This window comes from Calypte anna, chromosome 15 (assembly GCF_003957555.1).
Source record: "Calypte anna isolate BGI_N300 chromosome 15, bCalAnn1_v1.p, whole genome shotgun sequence".
In the NCBI taxonomy this organism is placed as follows: Eukaryota; Metazoa; Chordata; class Aves; order Apodiformes; family Trochilidae; genus Calypte; species Calypte anna.
Window position 1 is genome coordinate 5,715,259 of NC_044261.1, and position 19,339 is coordinate 5,734,597.

The 19,339-nt window shown below is 39.8% G+C and overlaps 2 protein-coding genes across 5 annotated transcripts in view; both read right to left on the reverse strand.

Moving 5' to 3' along the window:
- PPIL2 (peptidylprolyl isomerase like 2) overlaps window positions 1–8,267 on the reverse strand; it is a 62,996-nt gene extending 54,729 nt beyond the window's left edge. The window contains exons 1-5 of one of the 2 annotated variants that reach the window (XM_008502736.2): window positions 8,112–8,267; window positions 7,525–7,574; window positions 7,316–7,361; window positions 6,245–6,307; window positions 6,037–6,088 (exon numbers count right to left, since the gene is read on the reverse strand). In XM_008502736.2, the coding sequence (XP_008500958.1) occupies window positions 6,037–6,088; window positions 6,245–6,307; window positions 7,316–7,361; window positions 7,525–7,574; window positions 8,112–8,143 (243 nt within the window). In that variant the 5' untranslated portion in view covers window positions 8,144–8,267. Of the gene's footprint in view, window positions 1–5,555; window positions 5,635–6,036; window positions 6,089–6,244; window positions 6,308–7,315; window positions 7,362–7,524; window positions 7,575–8,111 lie in introns of those variants that run through there. The other variant, XM_030460724.1, reaches the window with a different exon arrangement.
- Window positions 8,268–10,718: 2,451 nt separating this feature from the next.
- Window positions 10,719–19,339, reverse strand: part of LOC103536653 (protein HIRA) — a 29,467-nt gene continuing 20,846 nt past the window's right edge. For all 3 annotated transcript variants that reach the window (XM_030460692.1, XM_030460690.1, XM_030460691.1), the window contains 10 exons: window positions 18,994–19,198; window positions 18,710–18,814; window positions 18,096–18,244; window positions 17,723–17,884; window positions 16,895–16,953; window positions 15,772–15,877; window positions 13,914–14,036; window positions 12,511–12,674; window positions 11,563–11,651; window positions 10,719–11,013 (listed from right to left, as the gene is read on the reverse strand). In XM_030460692.1, coding sequence (XP_030316552.1) covers window positions 10,897–11,013; window positions 11,563–11,651; window positions 12,511–12,674; window positions 13,914–14,036; window positions 15,772–15,877; window positions 16,895–16,953; window positions 17,723–17,884; window positions 18,096–18,244; window positions 18,710–18,814; window positions 18,994–19,198 — 1,279 coding nt within the window. In that variant the 3' untranslated portion in view covers window positions 10,719–10,896. The remainder of the gene's footprint in view (window positions 11,014–11,562; window positions 11,652–12,510; window positions 12,675–13,913; window positions 14,037–15,771; window positions 15,878–16,894; window positions 16,954–17,722; window positions 17,885–18,095; window positions 18,245–18,709; window positions 18,815–18,993; window positions 19,199–19,339) is intronic.

Consider the following 19,339-nt stretch of genomic DNA (forward strand, 5'->3'; position numbering starts at 1 on the left):
CTCATATGTTTCTATCCAGGAGTCATGAAAATTTATGGTCACTAGTCAAATATTAACTCATTTAGACTGTTGACTAAAAGCTAATAATTTCTGAAGCAAATGAGGTAAGACGACACAGTTCAGTTGCTGCATTCTGAAGAGTTCATCTGGGTCAAAGTGGATTCTGGGCATTTGAGCAGCAGTCTGTGTCTGCTGCCCCCAGACAAAAAAGCACCTGGAGGGAGATTTTAATGATGATGGCTGTAATCCCCCTTGCCTGAAAGACTGCTGCAGGCCACAGAGACACAGGCAGCAACATTCATCTGGAAACAAAAAGGGAAAGGGAAGGACCATTGCTCATCCTGGCTAACTCTTACAGATAAGAAAGTACCTGCTTCTGAAATGACCCAAGCTACCAAGAGAAAATGCAACAAATTAGCATATTCTGAAAGCACCCTTCATGTCCCAACACATATACTGAAAATGTTTTCTGCCTTCTGCTACTTTGTAGAACAGCAAAGTAATACCAAATATTTCAGAAGGAGACTAGAAAATATTCCCACCACTGTAGCAGGCATTCAGCCAGCATTTATACTGTGTTTGATTAAGACCAATTCTGTTCAAAGAACATAAGATCAAAAAGATGTGCAGAAGGACAACAGTGACCATTTGGGGCTACGGAGAACCTGGAGACAGAAGAAACATCTGACAGGAAAACATAGGTCTCAATAAGAAAATGTCAAAAAAGGATTAAATTCCACTGCATTGAATACACAGCTGTAAACACTAACAGAGAGAAGCACATTCTTGGCACAAATACAAACAAGACTAAGCTGGTCAAACCCAAATTTTTCAGAAGATATCTCTCAGATGAAAAACCATTAGATGAACCTCTCAGCAGTCACAGAAGGAAGAAAGCAAACAGTGGTTCAAGACAGAACACAGAGATTGCAAAGCTGACTGAGAGCTGAAGACCTCAGAGAATCTTCCAGTTTTCTGTTCTGATCATTTCACCCTTCTTTCTGAAAAGCATGAAAAACAACTAAGCAGGATTTGTCCTAATAATTTTTCAACAATAAAGCTTCCCTTGGTTTTATTTCTGTAAGCTTTGTTCTCTGCTCTGTAACAACCTATTACTCATCCAGAATAAAACTATTCTCACTCCTCACTGAAACTTTTCTTACAAATAAACAAGGAAAAAATTCCTTCACTTCAAATGTAGAGGAATAAATATGGCAGGTTTAACAATAGGGAAATAAAATAAGGGCAACTGACATTTAAGCCTATGCAATACCTGAAGGCTTTGACTGGACAAATTAATAAATATAGTTTGAATTTCAAAACTGAAGATGTGTTGACTTCTTCTAACATGTATATGAAAAGCATTCTCCAGAGAAGAATTGAAATACTCATTTTTACATCAGTTATGCTACAAGACCTGAATTTACTAATCTGTCTAAATGATCACCCATTTCCAAAGTCCCAAGGAAAAAAATGTAGCAAACTACTTGGATTTCAAGTGCTGTGCTCTCAAGCTGGGGGAAAAAAAAGTTAAAAAAATAAAATGAAACACAACCCACCAAAATAAACCAAAACAAAACACCCCTCCAAAAAAAAAAAACCCCAAACAAACAACAAAACAGCAACACCATCTCATACAAACAAAGAAAAAACCAAAGGAAGGATATGTTTCACTCCTGAATTTTTTTATATAATTAAAAGTGTCTCAATCTTTTGAAGAGAAAAAGATGAAAAGTCACAAGGAAGATCTGCCTCCTGCTGCAGTGTTCCATCTCTAGAACACCACCAAAATCCTAAGGTATACTCCCATGCTGAAAAAGGGTCCAGACAAGGACTCTGTAAATGCATCACACTGAACATTATCTACAGCTCTTACATTTTCCTAACAACACACTCAACAGCAGCTACAGCTATGCTAGCATTAAAGAGGTGACCTTCAAACCACAGATCCTTGACTGATGATATCCATTATTTGCTGCTCATTATCTAGAAGCACACCTGGAGTAACACAATTAAAGCAGCAATCTGCAGTAAATTACCACACAGACCACATGAACCGAGTTAAAAGCCATAGTGACTTGATTTAGCCAACACAATTCACATGAAACAAACTTGTCCTTTCCCTGTTCAGCCTGGAGACCCCTTCCACTCAGTTCAGTGTTGGATGAGTTTTGTTTGTGGCCTTGATCTCTTCACCTCTGACTCAGCAATGTGTGAAGCTCATGCAACCCACTTACAAGAATTCTCTCCTAAAACACACAGGCCCTGTGCTGTTTATTTGGTAGAGGTGGGGAGCAATTTGTGGTGAACTATAAAGCCTTGGCTGAAACTCAACCTGTACTTCAACATCTGTTCTGACAGTACTCAGTATTTCTCACACTCCTGATAAGCTGCAGTTTCTTTATTCAGAATACAAAATTCTTTATTCAGAAAACAAAAAACCCCACAAAAAAACTAAGTCCTCTTTCTCACTATGTTCACTTCTCAGGTGAAAAAACAATTAGTGTTTTTTATTTCTGTGTTATGTGCTTTCAAAATACGTGCATGGTAAAAACACTTATGTTTAAGGAAGTTTCACCTTTGCCCTAATTTCTGCATCCGTTTCAAGCAGGATTTCCCTTATTTAGGCAGCCAAAGACTTTTTTAGTGGCTAAAAAAAAATAAATAAACTAAAGTTCTGTAACATTGTTTGCTCATTCTTAAAGGGAGATTAATTAATTCAGCAGTAAAAAAAGTAATAATCTCCATATCCTCTCCATTAGCCTAGTGAGCAAGTTTCTTTCAGTACAAGACTGGGAACTGATTTCTATGAAACTGACTGAAATCCAGTTCATTAAACTGAAAAAGAATCATGCTTTCACAATATAATGAAGTTAACAATTGCCACCAGCACTTGGTAGAAGAATTGGATAATAAATAAATTTAAATGTATTTACAGTTACTTGCATTATGTATTAAAATATAATACATTTAAATGTATTACATATAAATACATTTGAGAATGTAAAGTTTTGAAATAACAGAGATGAGTGCAATTTTTCCTTATGAGGGTCAGAAGGTATTGATTTTGAAAGTGCCTGTAATTATTCAGCCAAGCATCACCCTACCTACCTTATTTCAAACAAATAATTTAAAAATGGGCACTGTTTACATCCCTACATGAGCAGTGCTGGAGGGAGGAGGTGTTCACTACAGGTTCTGCTACTGGTGCAGGTTAAGATATGTCTCTAGGTACTTTCAAAGCATGGATCAGCCAGGCTTGAGGCAGGCACCTGTACCACCAGAATTATTTGATAATATTAGTCATAATCTGAGCTCAAGTCATTTTTGTTTGGTAAATACAGGATTAAGAGTGTGGAAGAACAGTATCAAATATTTATCTTGTACACAGAGTGAAACCTCAGGTACAGCTCTCTCTTTTAAGAAGGCAGATGGTCCTACTGGGAAAAGTCAGAGATTTTCAGCCTTCCAACTCCAAAGTTAGTCCTCACTTTCCACATGAGTAGCTCTGCTTTCTACTACTTCTTTATATGTCCCAGACTCCTTTTTATCATTATGTTTAAAGGCAGCCCAGGCAAAAGGCTTTTGCAACCCTAAAAAGTCCTCAGAATGTATAAAAATTTTCCTATTTAATCTAATAAGAAGCTAAAAACTTGTGACACTTAAGAAAAAGCTCTCTCTGGCCTGCATGCCTAGATCCTAACCTTGCATGAGCCAGGGCACAAGAGAAAGGTGACTCCTAGCCTCACACATCCACCACAGGGCATCCTCAGGGTCTCTTAACCTGGTTCTTAAACATACACAACAACTGCACAGCTGCATGTGGCCCTGAACATGAGGACTGGTTCTCTGGGTTATGCAGGATCAGCAGACACATGGATTTTAATAGGCTCTGAACAGTGAAGAAACATTTCACACAAGTGATCCCTCTCTATGAGTTTAAAAGCAAATGCACTTAAAGCAATCACAAAACTGACTTTGGGCTAAAGCCTTAGAAGCAACCACCAGAGAAGTGACTTTCAACTGTTCAAAAGCATTAAATTCCCACAGAAAAATAGGAAAAAGGGACAAACACTATAGCTGCTCCTGAGACAGGGAAGGATATATTTGCGCAAGGATACACAGCTAGTCTCAAATGGAGCTGAAGTACACCACAATCTGGCCTGCCCACATGCAGTTAGAATACCATTGAACCAGAGTGGAAAAAAAGTAGTATTTATATCAGAACCATCACAGTGCAAAAGCAAAAAAATAGCTTGACCCATATATATAACATATCCATGCAACAAAGAATAGAATTCCTTGAAATTCCTGTCAAAAGACACACTGCTACCTTCATGCAGATCTATCATCTGTTCATATTTGAGATTCCAACACACCAGACATGCTGTGACCAATCTAATTTCTTGGAAACAGGTACTCTTGAGCCCAGCTGGCTGACTTGTGTGGGCATGCTGGTCACTGCTGTCATATCACTGCTATGTGAAATGTTCTGGCAAGCCTGAACTCTCTGCAAGCCCAAGAAGCCAAAGTGCTGTTCTCAATAAAAAGGAATGAGCTAACTATGACTTCTCTCTTCATTTTACGCAATTTTCATGTAAACATGAGCCAGGGCAGTGTCCTTACAAAGCTGACAGAAAAAGTGAGTTAGCCAATGCCATCTGACAGGCTGTGGTTCAGCTGCAAGAGATACAATTTCTTCCAAAATTATTGGTGTAGTAACAGAAGTATTTTTCACTTCAAAGCATTATTAGGAAGGGTAATAACTATTTTAAAGCCACCTTCTGCAATAGCTCATGGGAAACTCCAGACAAAAGCCAATGGTGATTTGTTTGACATAAATGGATAGTGGTTTACACACAGAAATTTTAAACCCCAACACAGGTCACAGTCTGAAATGAGAGCAGCTCTGAAAAAAAAAAAAATAAAAAAAATTCACATGGCAACATCCCAAAACTCTCAGTGAATGCAGAGACCAGCAAAATGGTGGGAGGGTGGTGAAGACAAATTAATTAACTGAAATTCCATTCCTTCTCAACAATACATTGGCTTCTTCATGTTTGAAGAAAGACCTTCAGTCATGTTTCCATCACACAAACACACCTGCAGTTTGCTCTAATTGGAGATATTGAGAATCAGACCCCCTGCTCATGCTCAGAGTCTGGAATGCTGCATCTGTAGTTAGCTTCTCCTCGCATTTCTCTGCTAGGAAAAATCTTCAATCAAAGACCAGAGGTTTCAAAGGTTTCATACCACAAAGCCATCTGCAAGCCAGCGAAAAATCCTGTGCAATTGCTGCCACCTAATGCTCGGGAGAAGTAACCGCACTTACTGAATGAAACAAACTTGAGACCATCAAACAATTTCTGTTCCAAGTTTTCCTCTGTGCCTTCACAAACAACACACTTGCTTTTAAGACACCGGGGAAAAAAATTTCAAAGTGAAAACCTTCCTAATATTTCATATTTATCTGGAGCTTTACAACTTCACACTACTGCAGAAAGAATCCCTTCAAAATTACCATTTATACAGAAAAAAGAGAGAAAAGCACTGACCAGTGAGGCTTTCTGGGCATCACCAGCAGTAACAGAGGGGCCTGTATTTCCACCTATAGAGATTTTAATTATGCTACACCTGTATGAAAGTCAAAAAATGTTGGAGTTTTATATTTTTTTATATTTTATATATTTCCTCTAGAGTATTATTTACAAGCCAATGCAAAAAAATTAATACAATGCTTTCCTCTTTCTTCCACACACATTTTGAGGCTGATTATTTTCTACTACAAAGATCCTTAGCAGGATGATAGGAAGTGATATTAGGTCTCAAATCCAGAAGCCCTTTTTTTAAGGTAAAAAATAAATCTTGTGCACTAATTTCACCAAAGCTGATCTCCAAATAAGATACTACAAAACAGCACTCCCATTCAACTCCTTTCACTTTTATCAAGGCACTTTTGTTTCTCCCACACATTAAGCAGGAAACTGAACATAAGGAAAGCAAACACATCATGTGAATACACCCATCATTACTTACTTCTCCTGTGATAGGATTGGTTCCATATTTCTTGATCCAAGGAACAATGCTCCTGAAAAGAGAAGGGATTAATAAGAGACAAGTGCTACCAGAAATCTCCTTTTTTTTTGATGGGAATGAATATTTTTTCAAATTGCTAAGAGCAAATGATGACAGCTGTAACCAAGCAGCAACACAAAAGTAAAGCTAAGTACAGGCAGTAACTTACAGGATGTCAAAGACTGTCCCATCTGGTGTACAAACTGGGTATTCAAATGGCTGCAGAGACAAACTAGAAGAAAAAGTACAAATTCCTTTGAGCAAAATCAGATTAAAATCATAATGACAGAAGAAAATAATGTTTGGCTGATTCACTTAAACATTAAAGCAAAGCCTATACCAAAGAAAACACTGAGTAGCCACCAATAGCCATTACCTGATCCTAAATTAATTAGGTTAACAACAACATGTGTAGAAGGAACAGGTGTAGTTCAGTAACTCAGAGCTCCCAGCATGAAGCACCAGGGCAGCTTCTGCAGTACTCCCCAGTCTGCTACCTTGTCCATGTTGGGCCCCACCCACACAAAAGATGGTTCAAGCAGAAATATTCACTGTCTTTGCACTGAGACAGGCTAGGGAATAATTTATAAACACATTGAGTACCTCCTTCATCCACCCAGCTTTTAGCCAAGGAGCATTAGTTTTCATATGTAGACAGCAACTTCTTGACCTATTTGATTCATAAGAGGATTTATAACCCACCTCTAGTGACTCCTTCCTCTCTAGCACTTCAAGCAGAAAACTATAAATACAAAAATTTTGAATAAATATTGCTTCTATCTATCTAATCACTGCTTGATTGGTTGACCATGTATATTCTGACCAGGGAAAACTGGATTTAAGCCTGGATTACAAGATTTTAAAGATTGGAATGTACACAGTAATACATAAATAAGCTAGGGAGAAACTTTTCACAAGGACATGAAGTGACAGGACAAGGGGTAATGATTTTAAGCTGGAAAAGGTTATGTTTAGGTTCGATATTAGGAAGAAATTCTTTAGTGTGAGGATGAGAAGACACTGGAACAGGTTGCCCCAGGCTGCCCAATCCCTGGCAGGCCAAGGCCAGGAAGGATGGGGTCTTGAGCAACCTGTTCTAGTGAGAGGTGTCCCTGTCCCTACCCTTGCCCATGTGTGGGGGCTGGAACTGGGTGATCTTTAAGGCTCCTTCCTACCCAAACCATTCCATGATCCTATGGTGCTATGATTTAATAACAGCACTATAAAATTGTTGTCTTACCTGCAGTGATCAAATGACAGACGCCTAAAATTAGTTCGTGGGAGGTCTGTTTATGGAAAAAGAACCAAACAACAGAACTTTACACAGCATTCTAAGTGACAAACATTTGAAAGTTTTGCACCCAGAGGATGCACTGCACACTTCAGCAGCCACCTACAGTTTGGTGACCCCCCTGAAGTCAATCTGGGGGGCACCCATCACTCCCTTACCTGACTTCTTGCCCCCGTAGAACTGCGTGTACTCTGCACACGTGATGTACCTGCCGAGACAACAACTCACTCACTGGCAGCCACAGCACCCCCCTCTCTCCCCTCAGCACCCCCCAGATCCTCCCCTCAGCACCCCCAAGATCCTCCCCTCAGCAACCCCCATACCCTTCCTTCAGCACCCCCCCAGACCCTCCCCCCAGCACCCCTCGGATCCTCCCCTCAGCACCCCCAAGATCCTCCCCTCAGCACCCCCCAGGCCCTCCCTCAGCACCCAGGAGATCCTCCCCTCAGCACCCCCCAGACCCTTCCTCAGCACCCCCAAGATCCTCCCCACAGCACCTCCCCCAGACCCTCTCCCCAACACCTCTCAGATCCTCCCCTCAGCACCCCCCGGACCATCCCCTCAGCACCCCTCAGGCCCTCCCTCAGCACCCCCAAGATCCTCCCCCCAGCACCTCTCAGACCCTCCCCTCAGCACCCCTCAGATCCTCCCCTCAGCACCTCCGCGCCCTCCCTAAATCCCGTCAGGCCTCGAGTCCCCACGAGTCCTCCCCCGTCGCCGCCCCGCCGAGCCCTCCCTCGCTCACATCTTGTCCTTTTGGTGCTGCCGCTTCCCCATGGCGCCGGCTCAGCCCGAGGGCTCTGCGGGACGCTGCTCCCTGAACCCCTCCGACCCCTCCGCGCCCGGAACGCGCCGGACTCCGCACTTTTCCGGTGCGAGTGTCGCGGCAACAGTTCACCGCGCGGAAACACGGGCGGCGGGCGGCGTTCCGGGGCCGGGCCGGCTGCGAAGCGCTGGGAGCGGCGTTGGGATACTGGGCGCTGGAGGAAGCTCCCACAAAACATGTTTGTGGCCAAGCTCCCACAAAACATATTTGTGGCCTTCCAAGTGTCTGAAGGCCGATCTGTTCCCCTGCACTCAGCGCCCGGCTAAATTTAATTGTATTTAAGTTTTCGCTGCAGCTCCAGCCGGGTCCCCCTCACCGAGCCCTGAGGGAGCTGTGGCGGCTGTGAGGAGAACTATCGCTCCCTGACCTGCCCCTTTTCCTCATCCAGACCTCAATAAAAGCTCCTGGGTTATTCAGAACAAAAAGAGGCTCCTTGATTTTTCTGCAGGCTCCTTTTGGGAATGTAACGTGGCCTTAAGCAGCGTTCATAGCCCTTGTGGAAAAAAAAGGTGCTGAATGCAAGCGGAGAATGCAAAAATATCCACACTCTTTGGAAAAATGTTCATCTTTGTGTAAAAATGTTTTGCTGCGTGGAAGTTAAAATCTTAATGTTCTGCTGGGCAGCAGTAGAACTTCCCAGGAAAAAAAAATGGGTAGAAAAACATAGTGTCTAATGCCAAGATAGCTCTTCATAGGGAGTGTTTCAGTGTCTCTTCAAAGACTAAACAAAAAGAACCCATTTTTCCTTTATTTTTCCTGCACCAGGACTTGAGCCAGACCCACCATTTCCCCAGAACATGGTGTCTGGGTCCAATTTTTCTCACTTTTTGTGAGTAAAGCTAAATTAACTCACTTGCCTGCACTACCTGAGGTAGCTGCAAATATCCCTGCTCATTTCAGAGGGTTTGGACCTGATGATCTCTAAAGGACCCTTCCAACCCCAACATTTTGTGATTCTCTGTGAGGAATGCAATTCCTGTTCCCCTGAGTGCAGACTGACAACAGCATCTGAACCATTCACAGCACTTCCAGGAGTTGTCACAGTGCCATTAAACTTTATGGACCAGAGGTCAGGCGAATTTGGGATGCCTCTCCTTACCCCCTTCATTTTCCCCACCAGATAATGCAGAACCAAGCTGTGCTGTCACTACATTTCCCACTGCCATACTAAATAAAAGCTCCTAAGACAATTCAGTGTGCATCTGATGGTGCTGTACAATGAATTAATCTGGTGATCATTGGGTCTGACAGTTCAATACGGGAGGTAACAAAACCCTCCAAATGTGGGGGTTTGCTGCCTTAACACATCCCTACCTCTAGGGTCCCAACAACCATGTAAATGCAGAGCTGGCTCTCCAAAGAGGCCCAGTCCCCTTCAGCCAAAGTCCATGGTAGCACAGTTAGTCCTTGTCCTGGCTGAAGGTGAAGCTTATTTTTTATTTCTGCTACAAGTTCATGAGAGAAACTACCCTTTTATGAGGGTTTAAATACACTTACTCATTTCAATATTAATTCTCTTACTCAAAACCGCTCCACAGTAAGGAAATAAACTGAGGCACACATTTCTTCTTGACCACTTAGGGCACTGACCACTTAGGGCAGAGGAAGCATTTTTGCTTTATGTTGCCTGAGACAATAACTCCCACACAGCTCCTGCTCCCTCAGCAGAGATACAGCTCCTAGAGAAAATGTTGTAAGGTGCTGTGGGGAGATCACAAGTACTTGTCTGATCACACTTTCAGAGGAAACATCACCCAGATGGTATAATTTATTTCTAGACATGTTAACATGATTCAGCCTGGGCTGACATTTATGAAGATGTCTGTGCCCTCTGTAATGATTCAAGACCATGCTTTGCTTTCTGTTTTTTAAACCAATGCAATGTTCATTTATTTTTGTACTTACAAAAAGAGCCACCCCCTTGTATCCCTCCCCCCCAAAATGCCTTTTACAAACATTTAAAAATTAAAAACCAGATGATGACATGTTAATTTGGTAGAATTATTTTGAAAGATAACTTTCCGTAATTAAGAGTTAAATTTCCTACAAGATGACTTTTTAGATAGCCTGATTATCGGCCAAATAAAATTCCATATTACAAGTTAGCAAATTCTAGTACAAAAATAGTCCATGTGTTAGAACAGCCTCTTTTATTATTATTATATTCACAGGAAAGAGTCTATGGGCTGCATAATACCTTAATATTTATGAAATTTCTTTTTATGTGGCTCATTCATCTAATTTAATATAGTGTTGAGCCTCAATAAATCCTCAGGCAAAAAACCCTAAACAGGGTTAAATATGCTGTTCAGTGTACTCTGAAGTACTGTGCTTTTCACAGGACATCCAAGAAACCCCACAAACAGTTCTCAGCTAGTTTTGATATCAAAATGAGATCCAGATCCAAAAGGACCCCCCTGAAGTACATATCCACAGCTTTCCATAGAAACAGAGGCCACAGCTTCGATGGTTGGATTTCACTTGGGAAACGGTCTAGCTCACCCACTCATTTCCACAAATCCACTTGTGAGCTTCTTTAAAAACTAAAGCAGGTCACTCCTGAAGCATCTGGGACCCCTTTATGGCACTTGCCCTCTTCAGGAGTGTCCCTGCTGCCCCGGCTTTTGCTCCTCTCTGTCTCCGGTTAATGCTGCTCAGCAGTTTCTCTCGGACCAGGCCCCGCAGGGAAAATCTGTGGGAAATGCTACTTGTCTCTCAAGATGTCTAGCTGCTCTTGATATTCTGTGAAAAGCCTCTGGAAGCGGAGGTTCTGTCCAATAACAGGAAGAAGCTCTTTCAATAGCTCTCTCTTTCGTAAACCCTGCACAAGAAACACAAAAGCATCCTCAGAGTATAATACTTCATACCATGAATTTACTCCCTACAGCTGTTTCAGATTCATGTCCTTCTTTCTGCCTGGAGCAAGCTCTGTATTTTATGTCCTTACTCTGCTTATGTGACTCCCAGAATAAAACTGTCTTTACGTTTATATATACTCATGGAGCTGGTGCAGCCTCTGCAGTTACAGTTACTTTTACTGGCATGTCACTATTTCAAAACTGCTGTCAGGAGAATGTGGAGACCTCAACACAAAACTCTGCTCCACCTGTGTGATACTCAAGACAGCACCAGAGCCAAGACTGTGGCACTAAGCATTCCTCTACAATTTCACATGAAATAAATACAAGTGCCATGGGAGGAAGCCTGCTTATGAGATTAGATCACGTTATGGGGAGAGTTCAGGCTCAGAAAAAATTATTTGTCTTTTTGCCACTAATTTGAATCATGTTTAAAGTTCTATTGTCTATCCATGTTCTGTAATTTTCATGGGAAACTTTTCCTTCTTTGTTGAACTATTATCAGGACTTACCATAACTGTTGATTCCCACTGACTTCCAGCTGAGTAATGGACTGGACCCAGTAAATCCTTGCATAATTCTCGCAAACGATATTCAAACCCTGAATATTATCAGAAAATAAAATCACATTCATAAGCATTTCACTATATATAACCACTCTGCAATGTAACTGATAACATTCAGGAAAGCATTACAAGTAGCTAGAACACAATAAACCCCAAAACACTGATTTCTGAAAAAATGTTATTCTTCTAAAAGCAACACTTTGGAAAGGTAAGATGATTTGTAAAGGATTTATTTTAGAGTTCCAAAGGGTTTTATTTTATGTTATCAAAACTGCTAAAGGTGATCTACAAATAGAGAAAAAACCAAAGAACTGAAGCAGTTGCTCCAGTTTAAGGTCTGCCCTGATTTCAATCTCACTCCTCTCTCCCACATAAATACACCAGCTTTCAATAAAAAAATAAAATTGGAAAACTGACAGACTTTAACAGCCAGAGAATATCAAGAGATCTCATAAGAGCTGGAAAGCCACAAGATGAAACCCAGTGAAGGCAAAAAGTTGTTAGGTTGCATGTAATGGCAATGTATGAACTTGGAAAAAGTGAAGTCAATTGTGGATAAAAAAAGTGACATCCTTCTGAAACATTCCTTAATCTGAAATATTACTTAAGTAGATCTCTCAAACCCTTAGCAAAAGAGGTTGTAACAAAACTAAAATGGATCCAATTAATATTCACAAGTGTTAAAAAACAAAACAAAAAAAAAGGAAAACTTTAATAAAACCACAGTTTTCCAGACAGCTTTATTCACCAAAAACAGTAAGTAAACACCATGTCCAAAAGCCTAGTGCTAAAAGGAGAGAACATTAAGTGTAAACACAGACAGACAGGATGTGAATAGAGTGTTTCTTAAAAATCCAGAGCTGCAATGAAGCAGGGCAGCAAGGCAGGTCTCACCTTCATTAACCAGGTACCGTGCATAGATAAGGAGCCAGTGGCGATATTCATGACTGGATTGTAACATAAGTGCTGCTGCTATCTGGTTCTCCAGGTATGCAAGTGTTGTTTCTTGTTGCACTAAATGAGGCATGGAGAACAATCTTGCAGCTTGCCTTCCTGAACTACAAAAGCAAAGAAAAATTACCATGCCAGTCACACAATCAGATACTAATTTAAGGTAGGTATATTTTTTGTTAGCACAAGCCATTCTACACTTCTCTCTCAGAGGCACCTGGTGCTTCCAGAGTTCAAGCTTTTAATGAAAAAAGCAGCACTTCATAGCAAACTGCCTTCCCATCCACTGGACCATTTACAAATAGCAAGGTCCATGGAGGGTTTTCTGCTTCCCTTCTTTTTCCTTTTCCTTTCATCCATCTTCTCTTTAACAACATCCTTTTCAGTGATAAATTGCTCCTAAATGTTTATAGGATGACTGACTACGATGACTGCTTTTACTTTTCACTCCTCACAGGTGAAACTCACAAAACAAACACAAGATAGAAATTTAGCCTAAAGCATTTAAAGGTTTTTTTTGAAGATAACTGTATTGTCATGAGAAGGCCGATTTGAAAAAAGTAACAAATTCTTTCCTATTGGAAAAAAAAAAAAAAAGGAAGCAGCTAATTTGCAGTCTGATATTTTCTCCTTTAAAAAGAGTGTTGTTTGTTTGGATTTCAAATATATTTCCCTCTCAAGAGAACCACAGTAATCTACAACTCTATGCAGTTTTTGTCATCAAAACAAACTCAAATGTTATACAGTTTTTTTCTATCAAAAAATTAAATTCAGATGCTAAGGTCAGAAATAACACAGAACACTGCCTGAGAATTCTAATTCAAATCCAGGTAAGAATGGGCTATTAAATTACCTACAGGAGTCTGCTATGGGTCAAAAAATTCACTGGTGGCATTTTCAGTTGTTAAAATTATGCATTAGATGAGTAATCACTCAGCTTTCTGAAAGAATTCATTAAATGGGTTACCTGAGGACAAATGAGCTACTCAGAATTTGTAAGCCTACTCCAAAACTTGTAAATTAAAAACTACAAATGTAAAATGTAAGTCAGGCATTTAGCTAATCAAAATATTACACGTACAGAATCATCAAATACTTTACCCATCCAATAAGGAGCCTTAAGTTTAGAGCATGCCTTCCTGCTCCTCAAACAACCTCAAAACAACATTAAAATATAGACTATCAACATTCAAAGATTTAAAAAAACACTCTCTGAGATACTGGTAACTTTGGGGGCCATTGGCATCTTAAGGATTTATTCACTGATTCAGGCACATGAATCAGGGATGACTGAAATAGGGGTTAAAAAAGACAAACATGATCAAATGAAGCAAGGAAGTGCATACTTTGATGTCCGTCCCTGTATTACAGCTAAGGGCCCAGAACACAGCATGGCTTCTTGGGATGGTAAACTGTTCCTGAAGTCTGCACATTGTGCTAGAGAGTCCTGTTTGTCAGAAACAAGATTCCTGAAAGAAAAGCAAACAAGCAAAAAACAAGTTTGAGGAGGGATCCAGATTTCTGCCTCGAAGCCTGACTTGTATTTTCACAGACAACCAAAAAAGTATCATCAAGGTGCTCAGAAGTTTCACAGGCACCAACTGTTCCCATTCCATGTACAAATTATACTTGTGCTGTGACAGAAAAGTCCCTCAAACCTCTAAAGTTTACAACATTAATTGTATAATACAATTTAGCATTAGTTTTGGGGAAATGAACTTTCTATTTGTCATTTTACCTACTTAGAAGTTATGCCCCACAGAGAAGGCTGGAGTGAGCACAGGTAATGACTTTCTCATTAAGAGCCTCCTTTTACCTCATGTCAGGTCTCCCCACCAACCAGCCAATTCATCACAGATCACACACATTGATAATCTTTCCCATACATTACAGCTTCTTCCTTCACATGGAGGGAGCTGACAGTTACAGCTGGCATTTCCACACCTAATCAAGGATATCATTTTCACTGGTTTGAGATGCCAAGGGAATCAGTGGCTCAAACCAGTGCTAAGTTTAGACCTCCAGGCAGCTCAGAGGTAAAATGGCACAAGTATTTAAAATACCCTTTACTGCTTTATCATGGCTTAAATTTGTATGATGACTAAAGGGACTGCACTCTCATATATTTTCAAAGCTGTGGTACAAACTAGGAAATGACAGCAAATCCAGAATTATGGCTGAGAGCCTGTCATCTGTTCCTCACTGACTGGGAAAATTCCTGCATAATTTCTCAGTTTATCTACAGAACAAACAAGGTGTTTTTTTCTTCTCCAAAGAACTCACATCAAGTAGTTGAGTAGTGACAATTATGCTAGAGAGGAATTAAAACAATAAGACCTTCCATCAAGCATGCTCATTATACTAAGTACCACAATTAAATTAAGACTGCACCATATTTTTTTCCTCTTAGAAAGACAACAAAGAACCTGTATTGGAAAGATACGGTAAATAATTTAACCATGGAAATATTTTTCTGGGAACTTTATACCTTGACAGATGCAAGTAAATCCATGGGGAATGCCTATTTGATACTAAATAAGACACAGACTCTTATGCAGCCTTTCCTCGTGTTGAGTCTTCCATGGAAATTCTGATGTTTAACAATTTCTTACTTCTTCCCCTACCTGACTTACTACCTTCATTTAACTTCTACATCTTGGAGACAAAGAGCTTTCTTCAAACTTGACTGATCATCAGATCCAAAAAATTACAAAGGAGTGATGGGAACTGACAGTCAGGCACATACGTGTTCAGAACTGGAATGCATGGATCTTTTTTTTCTTTTTGGAAACTGGGCAGAAAAATTTTAACATCCCTAAATTCTCAGCAACCCCCTGAAAATTATTTTGACAAATTTTCCAGAACCACATTACTGTATGTGAAAAAGTGAACTGCAAGGCTAGATTATCAAATCATTGCCAAGTGCTTGACAGATTCAACTGATGTACATCAGCCAAAGTATCTGTAGGTGTATGTTAGTAAGGGTATGCACTGTGCAGGGAAGTGATGAAGTAAGCTGCAGTTTAACTTTTCCATTTTTAAAATGTATTTTTAACATAAGTTGAATATAATAAAGCCTATATATATAACAGTGAACCAAGCATGGTGTGTGAACCTTCAAAATCTGGAGTGAAACAGTAAATCAGGATACCTGTCAGTTCAGCTAAATAATGAAATATATTATAGAAAAATATATGAACTTACCATGTAGAAAGAGAAGGATTAAAACAGTATGCCTTTCCATCAGACATGCTCATTACAGGAATACCATGCTGAGTCAGCAAGATCTGTGAGACAGTTGCATCACTTCCTGCAAGTCAAATCAGACCAAGGTATTTCTTTTGGGTCTTGCATCACATTCATAATGGTAAAAAATGATATCCACCATTAAATGTCAGATACAACAATCAACAGAAAAAGGTTCAGTAAATGCTATTCTCCAGTACTGAAAGGAAGGTCAAAACAGAAGACAGAGATGGTAAACATGAGGCTCAGTGCAGTAGCATAAAAATTCTTTTGCAAAACACATCGATTTTGATATTGCAACTTATACAGAACATTGGCTTAATTGGAAAGGTTCTCCATATCTAAGGGCAACCTTCTCCAATTCTGCCATGTCTTCCATAACCCAAGAAGCCTCTATCTTTCTTTGTCCCATTAAGTTAAAATTCTAAACCCCAGCATATTTAGAAAAGTGTGCTCCCAGGAGACATAGTATACATGGGGCAGCTGGAGTCTCTCATTTCCCCATACATGCCCAGGGTTTGTACATGTTATTTCTTATGAAGACATCTGCAAACTGCAAGTACAACTACTTCTCTAGGTAGTTCTGATTGAGTACTGTAAGGATTAAAGCTAAAATAGAAGCCAATATGCTCTGCTTTTTTTATAATCTGTTTTGTGCCAGACATTGGCAACGATAGAAAATTAAGACTTGAAGTTAGAAGTTTGAGACAATCAGATGCTGTTCATCATTAATACACACTCAAAGTTCACAGAAAGAAATTGCTGCAATAGCAGATTTAAATAAAATATTTGGTTTGTGATGTTCACAACACTGAATCTTTACGATCAGAAGCCAGAATATAAAAAGCTACAGAATCTTGTCAGAATCTTGCACAAGTCTGTTAACCACTGATATTCTCATGTCAGTTACTTATTTCTACTGTATTTCAACATTGCCAATTACTTCCCTTTATTACACAACAGCAAAGTAAAATTATTTGTTTAGGCTTCTCAGGTTTCATAAAATCTAAGCATACTCATACATGGCACTAAAAAGTACAGATGTGCTCAAAGGTTGGTAAATAAATGAACCTTTTTTTACCTGAAAATATTGTTTGCAAAGATTCATCTCTAATAATGACTGTCTGCTTGTGAACGTCCCTGAAAAAGAGAAAAGGAGAAGCTTGCAGTTTAATGACAACTGAAAGCTCAAAAATCATTTAACAAATGCACTTCCCCAGCTCCCATGACAAAGTGGGGGTTTTTGTGGGAGTTTGTTTTTTTAGTTTTGACATTTTCTTCACTTCTTTCAAAATGATTTTGGCAAACTGAGACCCCTTGCAAGAAGACAGAAGTGAATAGCAGAGAACAACTTTTATGGCTCCTTAAGAGGAAACCTCATTACAGCCATGCAAGTGCTAAGGATCCAAATGACTCCTTTAGGAGCTCTGACTTGGATGAGACATGAAATTAAATTCAACGACTGTAAACACACTGCCAGTTTTATCTTAGTATCTTGATGATGGCTAGAGTCCTTTTAACACTGAAACTTTTGTAGTTTATTGGCTAAGTACATTGGAAGATGGAAGTCAGATGGAAGTCAGAAATATCCATATTTCTCCTTTCCTCCCTCTCAATCCGTTCTACATACATGAAACAAGTCTACCCTAGGGAGGCTATTTAAACTTGTAAATTATAGCTGATTATCTGGCTTCCTTCTTGAATTAAATCCAACATTATGGCCCACTCCAGAACAGAGAAGCAACAGGATTCAAGTCCTATGAAAGAAACTCATCAGCTACATACAAAAAATGGAGTTGTGTTCAGAGCTGATTTGATTTCAAGCTCAGTTTCAACAGCAATGCATGGACACAACTGACTGGAGCTACCTATGAGCCCAGCAGCTGTTGCAGCCTAACATGGTACTCACCAAACAGAGAGTGTAGCAGCAGTGGTAAGAGCCATGATGTAAGAACCTGTGCAATGTAGGGTGGAAATGGGTGTATTCAATATTATAGGGGGAAGAAGGCGACGACCACAAGCTGAAAATACCGACAGTGTTCGTTTCTCACAGGCTACACTGACAATCTCACTAAAAGAAAAAGAAATAAAGTATCAGATAAACATTTGCATTTTGTCAAAAGCACGTCACATAAAACCAGACTGATTTCTGAATTTATCATTTAACTCGGGCTAATTCCCCAAAAAGTAACTATTACAGTATTTAAACATCCTGGGTACCCACAGAAAATCTATAGGAACGTTCTGCAGGTTCCCAGTTCCTCTAAAGTACTCTCTCTTACCAGCTTCCTGCTGCAGTGAGAATCCGACTGGTGAGGACAGTCTCCCATTCTTTTCCTTCTCGATTACACTTTAACCTGCTCAGCTTTGAACCTCCCACTGTGGTCATTTCATTCTCTACTTCAAGGTACATTGATGGATCTGAACTTACCTGAAAAAAAAAAAACCAACACTTTTTGAAGGAGGAAAAGAATTATTAAAAAAAAGTGCAACTATTATTAAATTAAAAAAAAAATCCTTAGTTTCAGAATAGATTTAAGTATGGCATTCTCTGTTTAAAATGCCTTCAAATAATACTATGATAACTTCAAAAGAAGCAGACCTCTGAAAATCTTTACGACACACTTTGGTTAACCAGGAGGAAGGACTGATGAAGCACAGGGAACCCCTCTGAAGTTCAGGCAGTTCAGAAGTGTGCTTGTTTTACTTTAATTTGCTGTTTTCTCATATAGACATCATCTTTGAAGCTGAAGTATACCATCTTGCTTGCTTGAGTGAATACATGTATTCAAATGGTAATTTATCAAAGGATCCTGAATCATTTAAGATTTTTTTTTTTAATTGGCAGAATGTTTTTTTAAAGTATTAAGCTTTTTCCCCCTTATGGTCCACTTACTTGCAAAGTAAATGATTTCTGTGGGATTGGGCTTGGGAGTTTAAGTGCTAATGCTGGTGCAGAGATGCAAGCAGCATCCTTCTCAGAGGCCAGTGTAGCTGGGGCCTGGAAAAAAAAATTGCAAAAGTGGTTAATTTTTTCCATGAAAAAGGCAAGAAAAAGGGGTGGCTAAAAAACTGAGGGACTGATATGACTCGTGTTTCCCTGATTTCATGGAACAAGTCAACATGGGACTGATTTTCTTAAATGAACATTGAAAAACACAATTAATCTTTTTCTTTCACCTGAACAGTTAAAGTTACTGGTACAAGTCTGGAGTCTTTTCGAGGCCTTCCTTTTTTCTTCTTTTCTACTGTTTCTCCCTCAAGTTCCAGTTTCCGTTTGGGTGCACTGAGTGGTTTAGCAGCTGGAATCTTCTCTTCACTGTCACTGCTGCTCTCCAGGATATCCTTGGGCTTATTGTCTTTTATTAAATTCTGATCCTTCAGTCTGAACAAGTAAAAAAATATCTTGTGTAATCCAAACCTCCTCTCTTTGGCATCTGAGTTGTGCCAAAAAAGACACTGTTATCCATATTTTACTGGCACATTAAAAGTGAGAGCAATTTAATACATCTTTCTTCTTAATCAT